Source organism: Apis cerana, linkage group LG2 (assembly GCF_029169275.1).
Source record: "Apis cerana isolate GH-2021 linkage group LG2, AcerK_1.0, whole genome shotgun sequence".
Taxonomy (NCBI): Eukaryota; Metazoa; Arthropoda; class Insecta; order Hymenoptera; family Apidae; genus Apis; species Apis cerana.
This window is the reverse complement of record NC_083853.1, coordinates 7,736,496-7,757,551: the sequence shown is the minus strand read 5'-3', so window position 1 is coordinate 7,757,551 and position 21,056 is coordinate 7,736,496. Positions and strand designations below refer to the sequence as shown.

Genomic DNA, 21,056 nt, shown 5'->3' with positions numbered 1-21,056 from the left:
TAAACAATAAATTAATTTCTTATTTTTTTATTTTAATGTATTTATATTTTCAAATAAAAAAGTAAAATAATTGTGCAATTTTATTATGATTAATTAAATAATAACTACTATATATTTTTATTCAAGAAAAAAATATAAATTTCTAAAATAAGAAAATTGTAATCAATACAAAATAATTTAAAATAATGATACGATATAAAAGTAGAAACAAGGAAAGAGAAAAACAACAAAGACATTAGATTGAATTGAACAATGTCCATTATATTATATATTTTATTCCCACATACACACGGCACGTTGTGAACCTTTTCTTAAATATTAATAATATTATTATAATAATAATAATAATCATCATCATCATCATCCTCGTTATCATCGCAATGATAATAATTTTAATAATAATAAGTAAACAATAATAAACATAATAATGTGAATTCATGAGATATATTTATATTTATGTATATATATTTATAATAAATCATATAGTAATAATCATCGTATTATAATATATATTTATATGTACAGAGGGGTACAATATTGTTATTCTTTATTAGTTTAATATTTATAATCGCAATATTATATTTATTTTTTGTCTGTATACATACACAATGAATTAGATTATCGGCCCTTTCTTATGCCGCATATCTGCGGCGGATAAATTCTCTCACTTTCTATCTTTTGTTCACTATTTTGTCTCGCTTTTGTTTTTTTAATTTTTAAATTTTTTTGCATCTTTTTGTTACTCTTTTAGGTTTAAATTTTTAAGGACCGCAATTTCGCCCTTCGACGGCACATCTCGCTCCTACGCTCGAATATATTCGCGGAAGAAAAGAGCCGCGATTTTCGTATTTTTTTCTTCTCTTTCCCTTTCACTTTTTTTTTTATTTTATCATCTTTTCTTACTTTTTATTTATTCCTTCAACGAGAAAAGCGTCGTCGAGTAAATTCGAGCTATCCCGAATACGCAATCGACTATACATTTCTCTGAACGCGATCTCAATATAATCCGTGATCGTTTTGCTTTATCTTACAAAACATCCATTATAGTCTGGCCGCTTTTGGATAGAGAGTCGCGCGTTGTTCGTTCATATCGTGAAAAATCTATCGACGATTTCAAATCATGAATAATTCGAACAAATTTTATTGATTACGTAAAAAGCAAACGTCCCACATTTGTTTGCTCCTATTTTTATCTTTTTTTCACTTTTCTTTTTCATTTATCCTTATTTCTTCTTCTCGTTTTTTTTATTTTAATTTTTAATTTTTTTTCTCGCGTTCGCGATCAACGAACACACAAAGAAACGCGCGGCTCTTTCGCCAGCAGCGCACCTTTCATAAATATTCTGTACAACGTTATAATTATTATAAATCATCATTATATCTTATATAGAACCTTACCGTTATGTCATTATTATCGTAGTGTAAAATTGAAACTTTTACGTACTTATATAGATTAGACATTACACGTCTGCGCGGCGATGCACGCCTGCAGCCCGTACTGCTTTTTTTTGCTTTTTAGTTTATAATAATTATTTTATTTACCATTTTCTTTTAATCTGCTCTTTTTAAATCGATACATAATCGTATAATTTTTAGTATGTCGCTATACGTATTGTAATCGTTTACGATTAGTAAGAATATGTAAAATCGGTATTTCGTCTTAGTTCTTGGCTTTATTATTATTATTTATTTATTTATTTATTTTTTTTTTTCATTTTTTTTTCTTTTTGCTCGTTTAATTCAATAAATCTCATTAAGCATCCACATAATTGTTTGATATACATGGAATTAAAAGTGGCTTATTTATTGCTTGTTATATTGCAAGTTTTCTCATTGCAAGCTGTACCATACCGCCGAGCTTCCGTTCGTTCTTTCATGCTATTCATCAAATCCGCCTTTTTTTTTTTTTTGCTTGTATTTTCTCGCGAGGCGTCGTAAAAAATATTTTTAAAAACCTTTGCTCCGTTCCCTTTTTGTCTATTTGCGTTTTTCATTTTTTTTTTTTAAACAAAATCGCAATTATTTTTTTTTTTTTTTATGGTTCTCTAATTCGACAATGTGAACGACGAGACTCTAAGACTCTCCCTGTAATTCATAACATGCCGTGTACACAGAAAACACTCGGTGTTCCTCGGTTGTTTCACGCGACAACGAAAATACATATCACAAAAGTAAGGACAACGACGAACGGGATAAAAGCGAGTGTCTTGAAATTCTCGTGAACTCATTTCTTTTTGTTCGCTTCTCACACATGCACACAACGATCACGATGCAGTTCCTTTATTACTATTATTATTATTATTATTATTTGTTTTGTTTTGTTTTAAAACGTTTCGATCTTGTCGAAAAAAATCGACAAAAAATTGTTTCTCAGACTTCTTGTATTTTTTCGTTCGTTTAAATCTTTTTTTTTTTTCATCTTTTTTTTTTTCATTTTTTCATTTTACCTTACGGAAGAAATGAATGAAATTATTGTGCTCGTATTTTATTCGGTTGTGTTCGAGGTATACGTTTACGTGACCTGTTCGTATTTTGCATCGCGAAGGAAATTAACTAATTAAGGAAGGTATATAGTGAGACAATTCACGAAGTTAATACAGTTATTATTACAGCGTAATGATCGATCGATTCAGCTGATAGAAGCGAAAGAAGGGAAGATATTTGCAAGTCCGAGAAAATTGGTGATACGATACAGCATTAAAACAATTTTTAGATCTCGTAGATCAACACGATATGCAAATTGAAAAACAAGCAATAAATACGTACATACGTGCTTCTCGAATCTAACGAAATATATATATATATATATATTTATATATATATTTTCTCGTTTATCGGCCACGACCATTAGAAAAAAACATCTCGAACATTCGACATCTCGAAGATAATTATCGCGTTATCTTGATTATCACCATTCGAAGAAAACGAGCATCTAGTAGAAGCATCTATAACAATTTCTTTGCTTGACCGATTCGAGCACACTCGTTATCACAGTGAATCAGACCGAAGAGCGAGTAGGAGGAACGAACAGGGCATAGTGGCCGTTATTTCACGAGTTGCACAAACGGGATACCGATCGTTTGTGGAATAAAACTGGAACGACGACATAATAATAAGATAAACGAAGAACGTCACGAGTAATAGTGGGGGATACAATCGTATTGATGAATCGACATCTCGGTCGATTTTCAATAATATTGAAAATTTATCGATATTGTAAATGGAATACTCGCTCCGTAATCGATTCGATTCGGTCATGGAAAAAGTATATTCGTTAAAATGAAACGTATCTTAGATACTCGTTAAGATTAGCCTTTCGTTATTATGGAAAGAAAAAAATACGATTGTAAAAATTTGCAAAATGCTAAATATTTTTTTCTTTTTTCTTTTCTTTAAAACGTACGAGAATTGGATATCGATCAAGTATTCGATCTTATTTCAGCGAGATTTAAAGCATAGAACCAGCTAAATAAGTTGGCCGATTTTAATAATTTGGTATCGAAAATGACGTATAACGTGAGTATAACGATGAATGTCGAATAAAAAAGGAAAAATATATGATACTCTTATTATGGTGTTACTGTACGATGGTTAGCAAAACTTCATCGAAGCTCGTGGCTGTTTATATCCTTGTTCTGCACGCAGGAAGAATATTAACAGATTACGTGTAAACTGCTCATCCGAACGTGTGCACGTGTAATTACATGATTATATACTTAATCGTAATATTTTATGCTTTACGTGCGCGTATATATGTATATATGTATACATATATATATATACATATATATCGTATGGGGTTATGTTCACATTTCATTAAATCGCGACTCGAAAAAATCGCTTGGAGATCTTTGTTTAATTGATTAAAACTGGCTTGTAACACGGATCATAAAATTGATATCTCTTATGAAGTATTCTGCGAGTAAATCTATCTTTTTTTTTTCTAAATTCTGGAACAGATATAATGTTGGCCGCACGATTTCTCCAAGTCGCGTCTCTCCTCGATAAAAACTCGAAGTAAACGAAATGATCGGCTCAAAGACGATTGTATACAACAGAGTGGATTATTGCAATTATAGAAAATTATAACGGGCCGCGTATTACAATAATATTACTCGGTTCTTTATAATAATCGAATAACGATAGTGATAATTATTATTACAATACAATAAGATAATACAAAATCAACAAGGGAAGAAAAAAAAAAGAAAAAAAAAAAAGAAAAAAAAGAAAATAAATGTTATATCGGTATTAATAATAATAATAATAATTATAATAATAATTGTAATTATAATAAACGAGCTCTTTTGGCTCTCACGTGTTCCCGTGACGCGCGAATAAAAATAACATCCTATTTAGGATCCTTTAGCCTATGTCTTTGGCTGCGACGTTCCACTTAGAAAAAACACCGATCGAACACCGCGATCCCGATCGATCGATTATAATTACAACTGACTTGACCAAGTGATTCGATCGATCGAATCGTGTACTCGCCGGAGCGTTTCCCTCTGTCCGCCATTTTTTTTATTTTTTTTTTTTGTTTACCAAACGCGACTCGAACAGGTTTAAAAATCGAAATCGGAAATCGAGGAATATACGAACAAGGTTCCAAGAGAGAGGGATAAGTCAGTCAGCAGAGAAACGCTCGGATAAATATGTATATGTATATCGTGTCAGGTCGCAGCAACGATCTTGTCAATATACGCACAAAAACGTTGTTTCGAAAATTGTCTATCTATCTACGGACTTCTGCGAGTTCGATTTTTTTTTCCCATTCACTCTTTTTCTCTCTTTCTCTCTCTCTCTCTCTGTTTCTCTTTCGCTCTTCTTCACGCTCTCCGCCTCTTTCTCTCCCTCCCTCTCTCTCCCCTTTCTCTCTCCCCACCCAGTCACATAACGCACAGAGCGACGGGGGTTGTTTTTTTATTTCTTTTTTATTTTTTTTATTCTTTTATTCCTCGAAATATCGTGGTAACGTGTTCCTCTTCCACGTAACACAAGATAAAACGCTTTGTGTGTCGTCTGTAGCCGTCAGCTTTCATCTGAGGAAACCAAAAACGGAAATGCGCAGATTCGTGTCGCACAGCGAAAAGTACGCTAAACTAGCCGTTCTAGGAAACATATCAGCAGTCAAGAAATAGAGGGTGCGTAGAAAGTGATCGAAGGATCGATATCGACGAATCCGTGAGACGAAGTAAAACTTTTTCTTTTTTTTTTTTTTAATGTTTTTTTTTGGTTTTTATATTATATATCTCTTAATCGTTTCACTTTTGTTTTTATGCTTGATGTAACTTGTGTTGTAATTACCGGTGTAATTTTATTTGCGTGTGGTATAGTTTACAATTGGACGAGATTATTCAAAGTGTATAATAAGTGTATCTCCCTGTGTAAATTTGTATCGAAGATCGTATTGTTCTCGTTGTATCGCAGAAAAATTTGTGTGTAATTGAAGATATCTATATGGATGTACCTGTGTATATGTGTGTGTGTTTGCGTATCGTGTATAGAACAATTGTACGGATTAGAAAGTGATACAATTAAAAAGAACGTTCGTTAAAATCTAAAATTTGAATCGTTTTGGGCCACTCTATTCGTCCGCTTCCAAATACGGAACAGTTAATATGTTTTATCACTAAATACAGACTGAACGAGAAACATTATCTCAAAATGATGAACGATCATTTATGCGCGAACAACTATTGCTGTTGGGTAAAGCGCAAACAGACTGAACTTTCTACGTGAACATTAGTGAACCATGTTGCGTTCAAGCCCGCGTACTATATTTCCTAATAGTTGTATAATCATTCTCGTACAACATGGTCCATTAATTGCAAAACGGCTTAAATACGCTTGATTATGTCGAATTTGCTCGCAATGGCGTCTTCGTTAAATTATTACTCGATATTGCTGTTATTCTCTACGAAATATCGTATGATCTAATTTCGCGATTACTTTAACTTTTGTTTAACGCGAGGTGGTCGAAGTTGAAAAAACGATATTTAAAAAAATATAAACACGGAAACGAGATAATTAACGAAAATTGTCTTGCATCTCGTGTGGAAATAAAATGATAAAATAAGATATCCCTTTATATGCTTTTTTACACATTCTGTAGAAAAACAATAATTTTCATAATAATGATAGTTATTAACGATATATAACATGTACAATGGAAACATCACTTATAACCTCTACTTGCACTCGAGTGCCGATAAGACTTAAATATTATAAAGTGATTTTTCTATTTTATAATTCATTGCACCCATTTTCAATATATCATTGTATACGTGTGTTTGCGCATACCTATCGCAACGAAGATATTTGTCAGTCGTGTGCTTCTGATTTCCAAGTTCACTATTCAATCACGGAATGACAATAATCGATTATTCACTTGATTAACATCTTCCTCGCACTCTCTTTACAATACATTTTTCCATTCTCCTATTCTCTTCTCACGCTGTGTATATTATTTATATTTATATTTATATTTTTTTCGATTATCGTTAATTATTACTTATTATTTATACGCGTGTATATTTATATTTATATATTTATATATATACGTGTTGGTGTTTGTATGTGTGTCTATCATACGTGTACAATGTAGAAGTGTAGAATGTAGTACGTGTGAGCGTGTTAATTGCGCGACGAGTGATCGAGCCCGGTCGATGAGCATTATGATGTTTTGATCTTTTACATCGCCATCATGTCCTACTCTTTCCTTTCAACCTTTTTTTCCATGGAAAAATTCGACAGAAAAAATCTCCGTCTCGCAAAAAAAAAAAAAAACGAATAAGTATTGCAAAACAAGAAAAGACTGGACTGCATCGTACAACGAGCTCGCCTCCCTCGTATTTCTTTTCCCTTTTTCTTATCTTCCTATTCTTTTTTTTCGCGTCTTTCTTTGCATCTAACTCCCAACCCCTGCCCTACCCTCACCCACCCCTTTTGCACCCCCGCTCGGCTCTCCTCCCACGATCATCGGTGATGATAATCGAAAAATTGTTCAGTACAATAATGTATATTAGCTTTTAAAACATCAATAACTATATATATATACAAATGCATAAAACAATGTCTCAATATATCTGTTCATCTTCCATAATCCTCATATTTTTTATTTTGTCTGTTTGTCGCCTTAATCAGTTATCATATATATATAGTCATAATATATTTCTTGCCTTTCTTAATCGTTCAATATATGTATATTTATATATTTATATATATATTTATATTTATATTTATATATATATTTATATATATACTAAATGTAGATATAGACGTAATATTTCAATATTAATGTATTTCATATTTATAAATATAAACGCGTAGAGACTGTACTTCACATATATTTTGTTTGCTCTTGTTTCGCTTTTATTTTCATCCCCTACGCTTGTCTTCTCTATTTTACGTCTCGCGACATCCTTATCTTCTCTTTTATGTTTTCTCTTTATTCTCTTTCGCATATTAATTTGCTTGTATATCGATCGCATTTTTGTTTGTTTTCTTTGCTCTAATTAATAATTGATCGTAGACTTCTCTTTCGAATATGTATATATTTATATATTTATATATAATTCTCTTTTTAGAGGATTCTTGTTGAAAGTTGCTCAGGTTCCTGCCAATGTATCGATTGATTCACTCGAAAAGAAGAATTTCAAAACGTATAAAAATAAGTAAAGACTAAAATTATGTTTAAAATTAATTTAAAAATTCTAAAATACTTATAACAATCAAAGATAATAACAATTATCACATTTCTCCATGATATATACCGTAATAAAATTGTATATCCTTAAACGAACGAATTAGTATTAATTATAAAAGGCGCAATAAATGATCATTCCCAGGAACCTAAAATCCTTTCGACACGCCTTTCATCCTAATTGCGAAAAGTTACAACTTGTACATTTAATTATGACTGTCTTCTGCTGGATGCTCTCTACGTTTCCTCATTTTTGCCCATCTTTCTGTGATCTTGCGCGTCGCCGTCCCTAAAATCTATATACGAATCTCATTATATTTTACGTTCTTTGAGCTGATGCTTATGTTCTCATGTATTTTATTTCTTTTTCTTTTTCTCTCTATCTTGTCACGCTTTTTCTCCGCTCGACGTCCAATTCTCCGTCTAACTAACAACTGACGATACTTAGCAATGTATGAAGCGCCCGATGCGTGTATTTAACGCTCGTTTATTTGTCTATCATCAATGTATCGAAAGAATAAAGAAAATATAGAAAATATTTGTTAAATAATTGCCATTGAGTGCACATTTGTTCTCGTGTTTTCCATCCGATTATGTCGCGTTTCATTCATAAAACTCGCTTAATCTCCTACAATTTTAAAAAGCAAAGCTTGCTAAGTTTGAAAAATAAAAAATGGGAATAGTACGTCGTCGATGAAACGCTTGTTTCTTGCACTCGTTTGAAAGCAGCATCGCCCTGTCTATGTAATGTACAATCTATCCAACAAAATACCAATTATTTTTGAAACGTGTACGTCTGTATTTTTTATATTGCACCTTTTACTTTAATTTTTCTAATTAAACAATTATTTGCATGGATACCTCAATCGATTTGATCCGGTATAACTTTATTTGTTTTACACGCGTTTAATGTTAATCTTGGGGCGTAACGAAGCAGCTACCATTTTGTTTCGTTTGCAAGAAATCAGCATTTTCAGCGTTGAAGATACTGCAATTAGTTTCAGTTCCTTTCAGTTCGTACGTTTCTTTCTACAATTTCGTCCCTCATCACTTTCTTTTTTCTTTCTTCTCTGAGAACGAGCGAGGATCACTCGTCACGCGTGTACGCGTCACCAACTTAAGAATGAATATAAGTTTATCCGCGATATAGTTTACTCGTGTATATTACTATTATTATTATTATTATTATTAGTTTCTCTTTTTTTTCGTTCATTATTTGCCATTTTTATCCTTTATGGTCATGACGAAGTATTGCTAACGTTCGTAAGAATTGACTCGTTTGTTTATTCGTTCTTCTTCTTCTTCTTTTCTTTTTTTTTCTTTCCTTTGTTTGAATTTTTTTCTCATCGTGCGCGCGCACACCCGCGCACAGGAAAACAAAATGGCCGCCGTTCGACGTGACACGCGTCCCACAATTTAAAATCATTCTTATTTTTCAATTCTTTCTTCTTTTCTCTTTTTTTTTCTTTTTGTTTTTACCCTGTTGTTGAATACAATAATAACCGTACCTAGAATTGTCGCACATATATCCGTCGTTTCGTAATAATTATAATTATAATAATCGCTCGTTGACTCTCGCTTGGCGAATTTAATAATAGCAATAATAGTATCGTACGAAAACAGTTTTTATCAGCAATATATCAACAAAAAACTCGAATTATATAATCCGCGGAATGAGTTTATGCACGTCGACGGTTTATTTTTTTTGTTTTTTCTTTCCTTTTTTTCAATCTCTCCCCTTCAGAAGCAGGAAGATCCGAGCGTCGCGATGCCCTTCAAGCCCTCTGAACCCTTTCTCGAAGATTTAAGTTAGGTTTTACAAAATATACACGTGCGCCGAAAAACGAAAGGAATAAAATTATACCTCCCTGTTTCCCGTATGATATTACATAATATTTTAACCTAGACCAATTACGAATAATCGAATGGAGTATCCCCGTTCGCGCCCTTTGTCCATTTGATCAGCAAAATGTTTTTTTTAAGCGCGAAAAAACGCAAGAATCTTTTGATGTCAAAGTTATTCCCTGATTAAGGCTACCATACGCGATTATTGTTCTCTCACGTTCAACGCTACGTTAGCTCGCATAAATTTTATAATTTTCTCCTTTTCGTTTTTTCCCCCCTCTTCTTCTTCTTCTTCTTCTTCTTCGTTTTAATTCGCAAATGGCATTTTCAGATGACCATGTTCCTCGATCTTAAAGATTTAATGACTCTCTCTTTCTCTCGCTCGCACACACGTATCACCACGTTCTCTCTCACTCTTTCTCGCACACAGGGGTATATAGAAGACGCACAATCTCGCTTCGTCTCGAAATTATCATCGTTATCGCACGCGTTACTCTTAATTTCCGCTTTTACTCACGCACTGGCGCATTTTGACGATATCTCACGATATCTCGCCGTTAACTAACGCTCTGTACATATACGGACGCACGGTATAATGACTGAATACACGCGTATGTTTGTATAATATATATTTGTTCTCCTCTTAACAGCATCTTGCCTCGCGTAACTTGATGGTTGCGTATGTGGTTCTTCCTGTTGTTGCGTAGCTGTGTGTATTTGTATTAATATATATTTTTTTTATATAGGCGTGTGTTTTTATAATTTGTTTAAAAAGCCGCGGACGCGTATGAAAGCGTATATTAATATTGTGTTTCGGGTCGTGTGTGTGTGTGTGTGTATAATGCGTGTACAGATTGAACATGGGAGTGTATGGATGGTTTATTATGTATGTTCACAGTGAGCTTGTGTGAAATGCGTGCCGTCGAACATTGCTCGTGTTTCCATAGCTGGCTTTCATCCATAGGGTCATGCATAGCTGCCATTATGGTAAATCAATGGTACAATAATTCGCGCGCGTGTAATATGTATGTATGGGCCGAGGTTAATGTAACTAATCGATTGGACAGCTACACAATAGCCTGTGAAATTCACCGGTCATCGGTTTTCGCCACTAGATAGGATACAGATTTTGAACGATGCAACGTTCGGAGGCCTAGCGTCCTTTTACATAGATCTCGCGACCCTGTATGTATGTTTAATGTACTCTCTCACTTCTTTCTTCTCTAGTAGAATAGTATTCTTCACGATGACCGTCTCTTCTCCCCTCATCGATACGCATCTTAAAAGCAGTATTCATTTCCATTTTTCGTCTTTCTCCCTATTGTTTCATTCTCTCTCTTCCTTCCTCTCTCTCTCTCTCTCTCTCTCTCTCTCTCTCTCTCTCTCTCTCTCTCTCTCTGTTCGCTCCTATAACTTACATAGAGCCTCGCGAGTTCCAATCCGTCGATCTTGGCTCGAGGGCCCCCGCGTTTTCTCTTCCCTTTCTCTTCTTTTTTCTTTTTTTTTTTTTCCTTTCATCCCTCGCACGATAAGCAATGCAAACAGCGTCACGTCATCCGTGTAACACGCGTGCCTACGTCTATGTACGCAACCTCCCTCTCCTTGCTCTTTCCGTGCTTTATTCGTCCTCTTTTCTCCCTCGTTGCACACCCGGGAAAAGGGAAAAAGTGCTTCAACGACGGGACGCGAGAGAGAAGTGCCATTCCGGCATTCAGTCGGCAAAGAGCACGCTGAGAAGTGGCGGACACGCGCGCGCAAGAAACAAAGGAAAAGGGCGAAGCCCACTCTTGGCCTGCCTAGCGCCCTCGTCGTCTCGTCTCCCAAATCTCCCTTCCGGCCCGACACTACCCTTCAAACATTCGTGTCGGGTAGTGTGCTCCTCCTTGTCGTCGACTCACGCTACTCGAAAAATTTCTTGTACATCTTTTTTATTTTATTTTATTTTTATTTATTTATTTTGCTTCTCTCTCTCTCTCTCTTTCTCTCTCTTTCTCTCTTCACTCCGCCGCTATTTGTCTAAAAAAAATTCGAAAGCCCAACAGAGAGACGACGGGTTCTCTTCCCGGGTGCGAACGGAGTTACGCGTATATGTATATAATAATTATATTTTTTTATTATTTATATTTATATTTATATTTGTATTTATATTTATATTTATATTTGTATTTTTGTATTTATATTTATATTTATATATTTATATATATGTATAACGCGCACGGCTACGCGCGCGAGCTTACACGACGCACAGCTTTCCATCCTTCTTTCTCCATTTTGTTATAATCAATTAGAATCGCCATAGTGTTATACAATAATAACCAGTAATTATAATAATATTTTCGTATGTAAGTTGGTATTCTTCCGCGACTTTATCGTCTGCCTTAAATACTAAGGATCCATACGTTATCGTCTAATATTTATCAATTATTTATATATATATATATATTTATATATATATTCATATATTTATATATATAATATTTATATATTCTAGACTTAGTCGCTTAATTATTTAGCAATTAATAATATTAATTTAATTCATTATTATTAATATATTATTCTTTATTAATGTCGGAGAACGGGCATTATTACGCAGTTTCGGCCACATCTACCATTACGCAGTTTCTGCCCTTTACGTTTTCCTTATATTAATCCGCTCCCTCTACCATGTTGCTTTTCTCGCAAATTTTCTGGACGTGTATCGCGATTTATAAATTCTATATATATATATATTTTTTTTCATATTTTTATCTTTTCAATGATTTTTAATTTATTTTTTATTTTTTTTTTATTTTTTTTTTTTTACATTTCTTAGTTTACTTGATTTTTTTTTTCTAATATCTTCAATTTTGATTCTCTTTCTTCTCCGCTGGGAAATCACGATTATTTTCGTTCGATCGTTGCAATCGATCGATCATGTTTACAAAATCGGAAAGCCTCCTTTTGTTGGAAACCGTTATTCTTCTACCTAAATCGCGATTCTTCGTTTTATTGCTCGTGATGGTACGCGTCCTCTTCCGTCCAGAGATCATTCATCATGGTGAATTTTTCCAAGGCATTTACACCGCTCATTGTACCGTCAGTCGACCGTGCTGCGCTCTGCCCTCTCGTCCATCCTAACGGAAAAAAAAAAATCACGATTTGTTAGCGATAAATTGCGGCACATAAACGACGAACACGCTATGCGTGATTCGTCAGATTAGAAGCCATGATTTTTGTGAAATCAGCGCAAGCGGATCGTGTTACTGTTGAAGTAAAGTTTAAAGTGAATGGTAAGAAATGAAATCTAAAAAAAAAAAAAAAAAAATAAGATACTTTCGTCGAAAATTACGTTGATATTATTATTATTCAATCGTACATTTCAATCGCAAATTTTAAGAAATAATCACGAAAGTATCTTAAGCATTCAAAGTCTATTATTTGTATTATTATTTAAATTATTATTATAATTACTCGATATGATACACTAAGTCGAAATTTATGATTAATTATTAAGGAAACATAGTGTTTCTGTTATATCAATTTTTAGTGAACGTGTTTGCGTTTGCTACAAAAGGATGAAAGTATTTCGTTACCGTATTCGTACGATAATGCGCTAAATGCGAAAAAAAAGACAATAGGAAATATTATCATCTTTTGATCATTGCTAATTGAATTAATCGTTTAATGAAAATTACGATGAAATTTCTTATAATCACATTTTGCGGAAATTTAAATTCAATGTTATAAATATTTTATTATCATCTGATTATTTAATCAAAATATAAAATTTGTTTATTATCACGAGACATGAAACACTTAAGAAGATAATTTAAAAGCTAATGCAAGAGAACGTGTGTACATACCTGTTATTAGGTCTTAACAAGGCTCAATGGTAGCCATTAGTGAACGCCGCTGGTATTAGAGGACCCTAAAATACGAAGAAGATATTTAATAAGGTTCACGCGTCATATTTTCAAGAAAATTTATTAATTTATCCATATTTTATATATAAAGATTATATACTATATAAAAGTTTATATTAAGTTGCAAAAATTTTTTAACGTGCAATTGCAATACTGGATCCTGGAAGGTTGCATCGTACGATTTAAAGAATTTATTCTAAAAAAAGAAAATAAAAAAAAAAAAGGAATTGAAGATAAAAAATGGAATGGAATGAAAACTTTAAATACTGGCAAATTGAAAAGCTCAGCAATCTGAATCTGGTTTGCAATCGAAGCTTTAGCAACGTAAGTTGAAAAACTCTAACAAAAAAAAAAGGAAAACAACTTGCATCGTACTCTCGAATCTCTCGACTTTTCTTTGTTTTTTATCTTGTTTGAATATCTCGACTAAAGTACGTTAAATAGATAAAAGGAGCATCACAGACAAGTTTAATAATTCGATGCTGTTAGTACGGTTAGCTGTTGAAAAAGTTTTTAGTTCAATCAGAGACTATCGGTGAAAAGTTTAATTAAAATCTATTCACACCTTTCTAACGCGGAAATAAAAGAACATGTTAAATGAATATTAATTAAACAAAGCGTTTAGCTAGAATAGGAATGGAAAATGTATAAGAAAATTTCAGTAACCGATTTTTCTCTTTTTTATTTTTTAATTTTGATCATTTAAAATATAATTATAATAAAATGTTTCTTTATAAAGGGTTATTATCGAATTTGAAATTTTACGCGAGAAATATCATGATTTTATAAGTCATTTTCGAATTTTTGATATCAAGGAATATAAACCAACGATTTACAACCAAATTGATCCAAATTTCATTTCCTTTAAAATCTACATGAACATTATTCTACCAAATAAAATGTTCTCTATCTTCGCTCATCACTCTTCTCCATTCATTGCAAAGATTAAACCTTCCATCACCAATTCTCTTCAACCTCTTTAACTTCACACCTATCAACACCTAAATCCATACATATAATTCCAAAGATCCAAATGATCACATGGATAGAGTAATCAAAACTCCCGGAAATATTGCAAAATTAAACAGGTACAGATGCCAAGTAGTACAAGTCTATCATTTACACAGGCGTCCGAACACGAACAACGCCTCTCGAAACTCAGCATCGAGATTCCAAAAATCAAATCAATCCAATCTCTTCATCTCTTCTTTCCAATCGAGCCTTCTCCTTCCCAATAGAATTTTCAATATTCCCGTATTCCTTTTCAAAAATAATTCATACCACGTGGCATCGAGGACCAATTTGAACGAACGTCCCTCCCCCCTTTTAAATTACTGGAATTTAACACCCATTACTGGATTACTCTGAGGGGGTGGGCGTGAAAGGAGGTCGTAGAATGGACTTACGGGACTGTAGTTGAGCGGGGCACGAGACACGGCGATCGCAGGGAACGCGGTCGTAGGGGGCTGCGGACTAGCTGCGGCCTGGACGTAGCTGGCGACTGCTGAGTCCGCGGCTGCGGCTGCTGCTGCGGCTGCGGCGCTTGAACTATACATGTCGATGGGGCCCGGCGAGTTGGCCGCAGGAAATGACCGGCCCTGTGGCCCACCATGTCCACCGGCCGCGTGCGGCGACGCCGGCGGAAATCCGGCCTGCGCTGCGGCCGCCTGGTAGTTGTTCATCACTGCAACGAACGCGTCCCCGTCACTTTTTAACACATTCTCTATGCGTTGCCACCGCAGGCAGTGTCCTCGTATCCGCGGTAAACGAATTGCACTTTAAACGCGATGGATCAGATGTTTTTTGGGTGTGTGAGAGAGTGTTTTTTTCTGAAGAAGAATGTATCGCTTGTTTTTTTTTTTTTTTAGAAGTTTCAGAGTTTGATTGCATTGTATATATATATATTGTATTTAATAGAAGTATAGGTCCATTGCGAGGTTACTTTTCTACTATGAGAAAAACAATCGGATTTGTAAGTTTGATGGCTGATTTGAAAAAGGGCATAATTATTAAGCATTGATTAATGTGAGCATGTCGAGGGAGAGGAGTACCTTTGTCCCAGTACTGTTTCAAGTGTTGTAATTGAGTATCAAAGAATTAGTATTTTTAAGGTGACATAATTAGATATTGAAGTGTTAACATTTTTTGCGCACATTCAAAAGAAAAATTAATAAAACATCAAGAAAAGCAAACTAGAACGGAATAATTTCACGAAATTTATTTATACGTCATGTTACTCACTCGTATACGATTATTTCAATATTAATTAATATAAAATTCCATACATAAAAATATATTTTTTTGTTGTTAATTGCCATTGGTAATATTTTTTATCAAGAATATCCACAAGTTAGCCATCGAACGAAAATTTCAATTCAAACGCGAATATTCCGATTGCTTTTAACTTTCAATTCAAATAATTGATGCACCATACGTTTTACACCTTTGTTGAGAGAATTTTAAATAACATGCTAGAAAGATAAACACATTGATTAATCATGTATGAGCTAATAACTAACTAAATTCTTTTTTCCAATGATTCTTTCAAACATCGACAAAGTCACTGTATTACATATATTACATATATCTATACTAAAACATTTATCGAAAAAGCTAATTCGTCTCTCGAACATCAACTAACAAACACGACATCAGCAACAGAGTCACGCAAAGATTATCTTGTATCTTGTGTGTATCCAGCACAAGAAACACGTCAATTAGGAAGCGACACGTCGTTCGTGTAAAAATAAATTCGTATCCTTTGCGGAACAAAGAAAACAAATAAAACAGAAATATACTACGTATACGTTTTCTCTCTTTACATCGGTGAAGGGAGACGAATTGGTAATAGACAACAAATAAAACACTGTGAAAACGAGTAAAACAGTGTATATATATACATACACACACATACACACACATACACACACATACGAGAAAGATATACACACACATAGAGAGAAAGTATGGTACATCGACGTCGGGCCATTGGCGGAGACAAATAATCGTGACACACGTAAAACGTGGAAGAAGCAAATAAAAGGAGACATTCAATAAGCGGATTACAAGACAGCTTTGCGCGTAATGGAACAACAGAAAACCGCTAGGATACGATACAGCGTGCACGTCACGAGGGGACAGGGAACGAAATAGCGCGAGACGGTAACGGCGAGACCAACACGGCGGGCGAGTATCTCATTTGAGCACGTGCTTTTTAGCTTTAAAGTGACTCGGGCGCTCATAACATCGCGCATTTCCTTGTCGAGAGGAACGATTTCGCTTCTGACTCCCCGTGTCGGATTGCATCGTATCTCGCTGTTACATCCCTCTCCCGCGTTCACGTTAGTTCGGTTACGGTTGGAAATAGAACATGCTATAAAACGAAGGGAAGTAATAGAGGAAAACAAGTGAGAGAAAGAAAGTGGGAGAAGAAGGAGGAGGCACGAACGAATTTTTACGTTCGCATTTTGCATTCCGTGGTGTGAAGAGGGTTGAGCGGAAACAAGGGGTGATCGATTCACGAAAATAATAGCCACTCGAGTCGAGGCGAAATACGAAATTGGTACAGCAACACCAATAAGCAAAAATTGTGATTAGCGCTTAATTAATTGAGAAGTATAACGATCCGCTCGAATCTCTCGAAATAACGAGGGGAACCACGACACGGTTCGATTTTTACGGGTCATTTATCAGAGATACGCGTGTGCTCTCCTTTCCACTAATAGTTACCGTCCGATTCGACTAAAAATACATATTCTTTGGAAATTACTGAGAACAAATCGCGTCGTATTTTTCGTCGATTTGAAAGAAGTTGCGCTTTGAACTTTGAACTTTAGGACGCGAAACGGAAAATAAAGTCTTCTTTTTTTTCTTTACAAAACGATCTGCGATAGTCTTTCCAGATATACGGGTTATACGTGAAAGTTTGAAACGGTAGCGGCCATCCTCGGACGAGATAAAGAATTAGCCATTCGATTCGATTTCTCCATAAAAATCCGTACAATAGCGTACGATTTTCGTCGGGGAGAAAGAGGAGAAAGAATGGGAAAAGAAGAATCGTTACGAGATTGCGGAACGTAACTACGACACTAAGTGTAGGTCGAAGATAACGAAAAGATTCCGTCGGATGGAGGAAGGGGAGGGTGGAAAAGGAACGTAAAGAATTCGAAACTCGCCGAAGGGAGGAGAGGGGTCGGCGGTGGTGGGCGGAGTATGACAAACCGAAAGCGCTCGATGTACAATCTAAAACTCCATTCAGCTTTTAAACTCTTGACAATGGCGGCCGGTTACAAAGTTTTCTGCCGGTGGCCGGATTCGCCGATGCGGAGTGGTGGTGCGGGTGGCGAGGGTGAGTCGAGCGCGATTCAAAAGTTTGATTTATTTGAGAGGAGATTGCGGACGGCACGGGGACGGGGTAGGCGGATCAGGCCAGATTCTGCAACCGACGAGAGAGAGAGAGAGAGAGAGAGAGAGAGAGAGAGAGAGAGAGAGAGAGAGAGAGAGAGAGAGAAAGAGGGCGAATAAAAAAATAAAAGGGTTGAAGTCGGTGTATTTCGCTGCCGGCATCCAGCCGCCCTACATGTGTGACACTTTTCAGAATTCCGCGCTACCTTTTCTTCCCCCGTTGTCTGGATTGCTTCTACACCCCCTCGGCCTCGCGCCACTCGCGAGCTAAGAAGAAAGTCCTTTCACAACGGTGTGTCGTGAAAAGCGCTCTGAACCGTGGCTTTCTTTATTTCTTTCTTTCTTTCTTTCTTTTTAGAGAAATTAGCACGGATTCTTGGGAAAGAATTCCACAAGCATTCCGCGACGGAATTTTTCTTTGCTCGGTTAAAGGGAGGAGAAGATTTTCCTGATGAACGTATATACAGGATTTATTTTATTTATATTCAACGAACGGTTGATCATTTAATGGAATAAATAATCTTTTCATAAATCATGAACAACGTACAAACAAATGTAATGTGTAAGAAGAAAAACGAGGAACAATTCATCCATAATAAATTCGAGAAATCGAGTATGTCCTCTCTCTCCTGTGTCTCACGTGTGTCCACGCACCGAACGAAGAATCAGAGCGTATCGTATCCTCAAACGAGGGAATCGCTCGACCACGGTAATCATATTCACGTTTAACCTTTGGGAAGTTTCGCGAATAGGGATCCACCCCGGTTTCGAGCACGTTCGCAGCGTTCAAAGTATACGAAGGAGCTGGAGCAGCCTTGCAATTTGCCATTACGATGTAATGCAAAGCTTGTTTCTGTCAAAGCTCGAGAATCGAATCACGAAAGAGGATTGAATTACACGAGTTCCACGAGTCCCGTTGCGAACGGTGTCGTAATACCGGATCTTGTCTTGCTATATCGTAACGTCTCGATCTAATAATCACGAAGATTTCGTGCTAAGAAACAAACCTGCTATCGTCGTTGTTCAATCGTTACTCTTTTTTTTCTCTTTCTCTTTCTTTCTCTCTTTCCTCTCATTCTCATTACTGCTCTTTGTAATGACGCGATAATAATAAAAAAAAAAAGCTAACAATCGGAAACCGTGCGTCGTTCCCAGCGAACCTATTGGCCGTGCATTCTGAAAGATACGTATAACATATGTATACAGAATGAATCATATTACACGTTCCATTTTGAATCACTTTTTAAATATGTGTTCTACGAAATCGTATCTTATGCAGAAATCAATCGATTGATTCCTTTAAACAATTGATTTCTTTGAACATGATTTATAAATAATTTGAAATTTCTGTCTCAAATTTTTTGTAGAGCAGATACGTTGAAAATTATTCAGAATGGAACGAGTTACACGACTTATCCTGATGACAACGCTCATACACGTACGAAACACATTGTTGGGATAATCCTTTAACGATGCAGAGACAAATTAATGAAGCGATACATAAAGGATCCGAAGCCGAAAATAAATGGTAAACTTTTAGACGTACCAGAAAGAGCTTGCGTGAGCAAGGGCGTGTTGTTGTTGGGGGTGAGCTGTCCGTTGGTAAGATCCACTGAAACATAAAACTCTGATCACAACTGCTCCGCACTTCAAGTGTATATACGCGATATACGCGCTTTCGCCACTCTCGTTTCACTTCTGCCGCTCGGCAGAGAGTGAGAGAGGATAGTAGTAGTAGTATAATAACTGTCCATGGCTGATTAAAGGAGAGAGAGAGAATTTATATATATATATATAAATATAAAAAAAAAAGAGGAAAAAAAATGGGGGGGAAAAAAAAAATAAAAGAAGTATAGAGACATCGTGTATGATGCCAAAGTGATGGCCGAAAGGAAAACAAGAGAGACGTGATTTTTCCGTGTGTGTTGCTTTGTCGTTGATCCTCTCTGTACGCCGTGCGATGATCGAGCGAGCACGTTTCTCCTCCTGCGTCGTGACACTTTCGCGATCCCCGCGGATTATGAACCGTTTCTCTCCTTTCTTTTCATTCTTTACCAATGTTGGATCCATCACTATCGTGTACTTCCAATCCCGGGCTGGAAACTTTCAGTTTCGAAATTCTCTCACGGATCAAAAAAAAAAAAAAGAAAAACTCGCCGTTACAATGGATCGTTTCGTCATTCACACACGACGAAACACTCGTAGCGGGGGCACGTGGAACGTCGTAATCGAATCTTCGTTGACGGATGAATCGTATCATTTAGATATCTCTTCATCCCTTTGTCCGTTAACGCACACGATACGATTTTACCTGAAAGTTTCTCGTAATATCTCTCTATGGGCATCGTCGATTGAACACGGCTTCACGGATGTTCGCGACCCCGGATCTCGTCGAATCGTCGCGGTGTTATTTCTCGCTCGCGGGACCGATCGAGGCGGAAATGCATGAATCGCGATCAATGACGCGGAACAGAAACGCTCCATTCCCTGGTGGAACGTTGCCGAACGGAATGGTGGTGTACCCTTTGGAACAAATGGTGAAACCATCAACGAAACGTTTTCGTTTCATGGCCGCCGATAAACTGTAACGATAATGATCGATGTTTTGCGAGAACGTGAAATGAAAAGAAGTGAGGAGAAGATCGAGAAAGAGAGAGAGAGACAGAGAGAGAGAGAGAGAGTAGAAGAGAAAGAGTTAAAATTGAAGGGAGAGACGTGGAATAGAGATGAGCGTAGAAGAGAATCGCGAAGACGAGCGGGCAAGAGAGACAGAGAGAGAGAAAAGGGAAAGAAGGCGTGTTCTTTTTTGTCTTTCTCTTTTTTTTTTCCACAGTCCAAAGTGAATGTCGACCTCATACATTTCTTCCGGAGCGCAGTCCGTTGGACGTGTTGCATCGGTGTCTCCGTATACGCGCGGCTTGCGTTCTCGCTTCCGGTTCCGTGGTAGTACACTGCCGGCACTCCTGACATTAATAAAGAACAAGAAGAAAGCTGAGAATGTGGGAAGAAAAAAAATAAAAAACGGGGACGATAGGTGTGGCGTGGTGATTAAATAAAAATAATCTTAAAATTCTCGCCGCTGAGATTGCAGTACGAGATAAAAATGTACGAGGAAAAATAAAATAACGTTGATACGTTGGTCGTTTCTTCTTTTTTTTTTTTATTTTTTTCACTTCCGACGAGATGCGACGAGATAATTC

The 21,056-nt window shown here is 35.9% G+C and overlaps 1 protein-coding gene across 21 annotated transcripts in view; it reads right to left on the bottom strand.

Moving 5' to 3' along the window:
• Positions 1–235: 235 nt before the first annotated feature.
• Positions 236–21,056, bottom strand: part of LOC107996734 (RNA-binding protein Musashi homolog Rbp6) — a 744,804-nt gene continuing 723,983 nt past the window's right edge. For 8 of the 21 annotated variants that reach the window (XM_062070934.1, XM_062070936.1, XM_062070937.1 and 5 more), the window contains 5 exons: positions 20,715–20,819; positions 19,403–19,468; positions 14,859–15,136; positions 13,393–13,457; positions 236–12,663 (listed from right to left, as the gene is read on the bottom strand). In XM_062070934.1, the coding sequence (XP_061926918.1) occupies positions 13,416–13,457; positions 14,859–15,136; positions 19,403–19,468; positions 20,715–20,819 (491 nt within the window). In that variant the 3' untranslated portion in view covers positions 236–12,663; positions 13,393–13,415. Of the gene's footprint in view, positions 12,664–13,392; positions 13,458–14,858; positions 15,137–19,402; positions 19,469–20,707; positions 20,820–21,056 lie in introns of those variants that run through there. The other 13 variants (XM_062070935.1, XM_062070938.1, XM_062070939.1 and 10 more) reach the window with 5 other exon arrangements.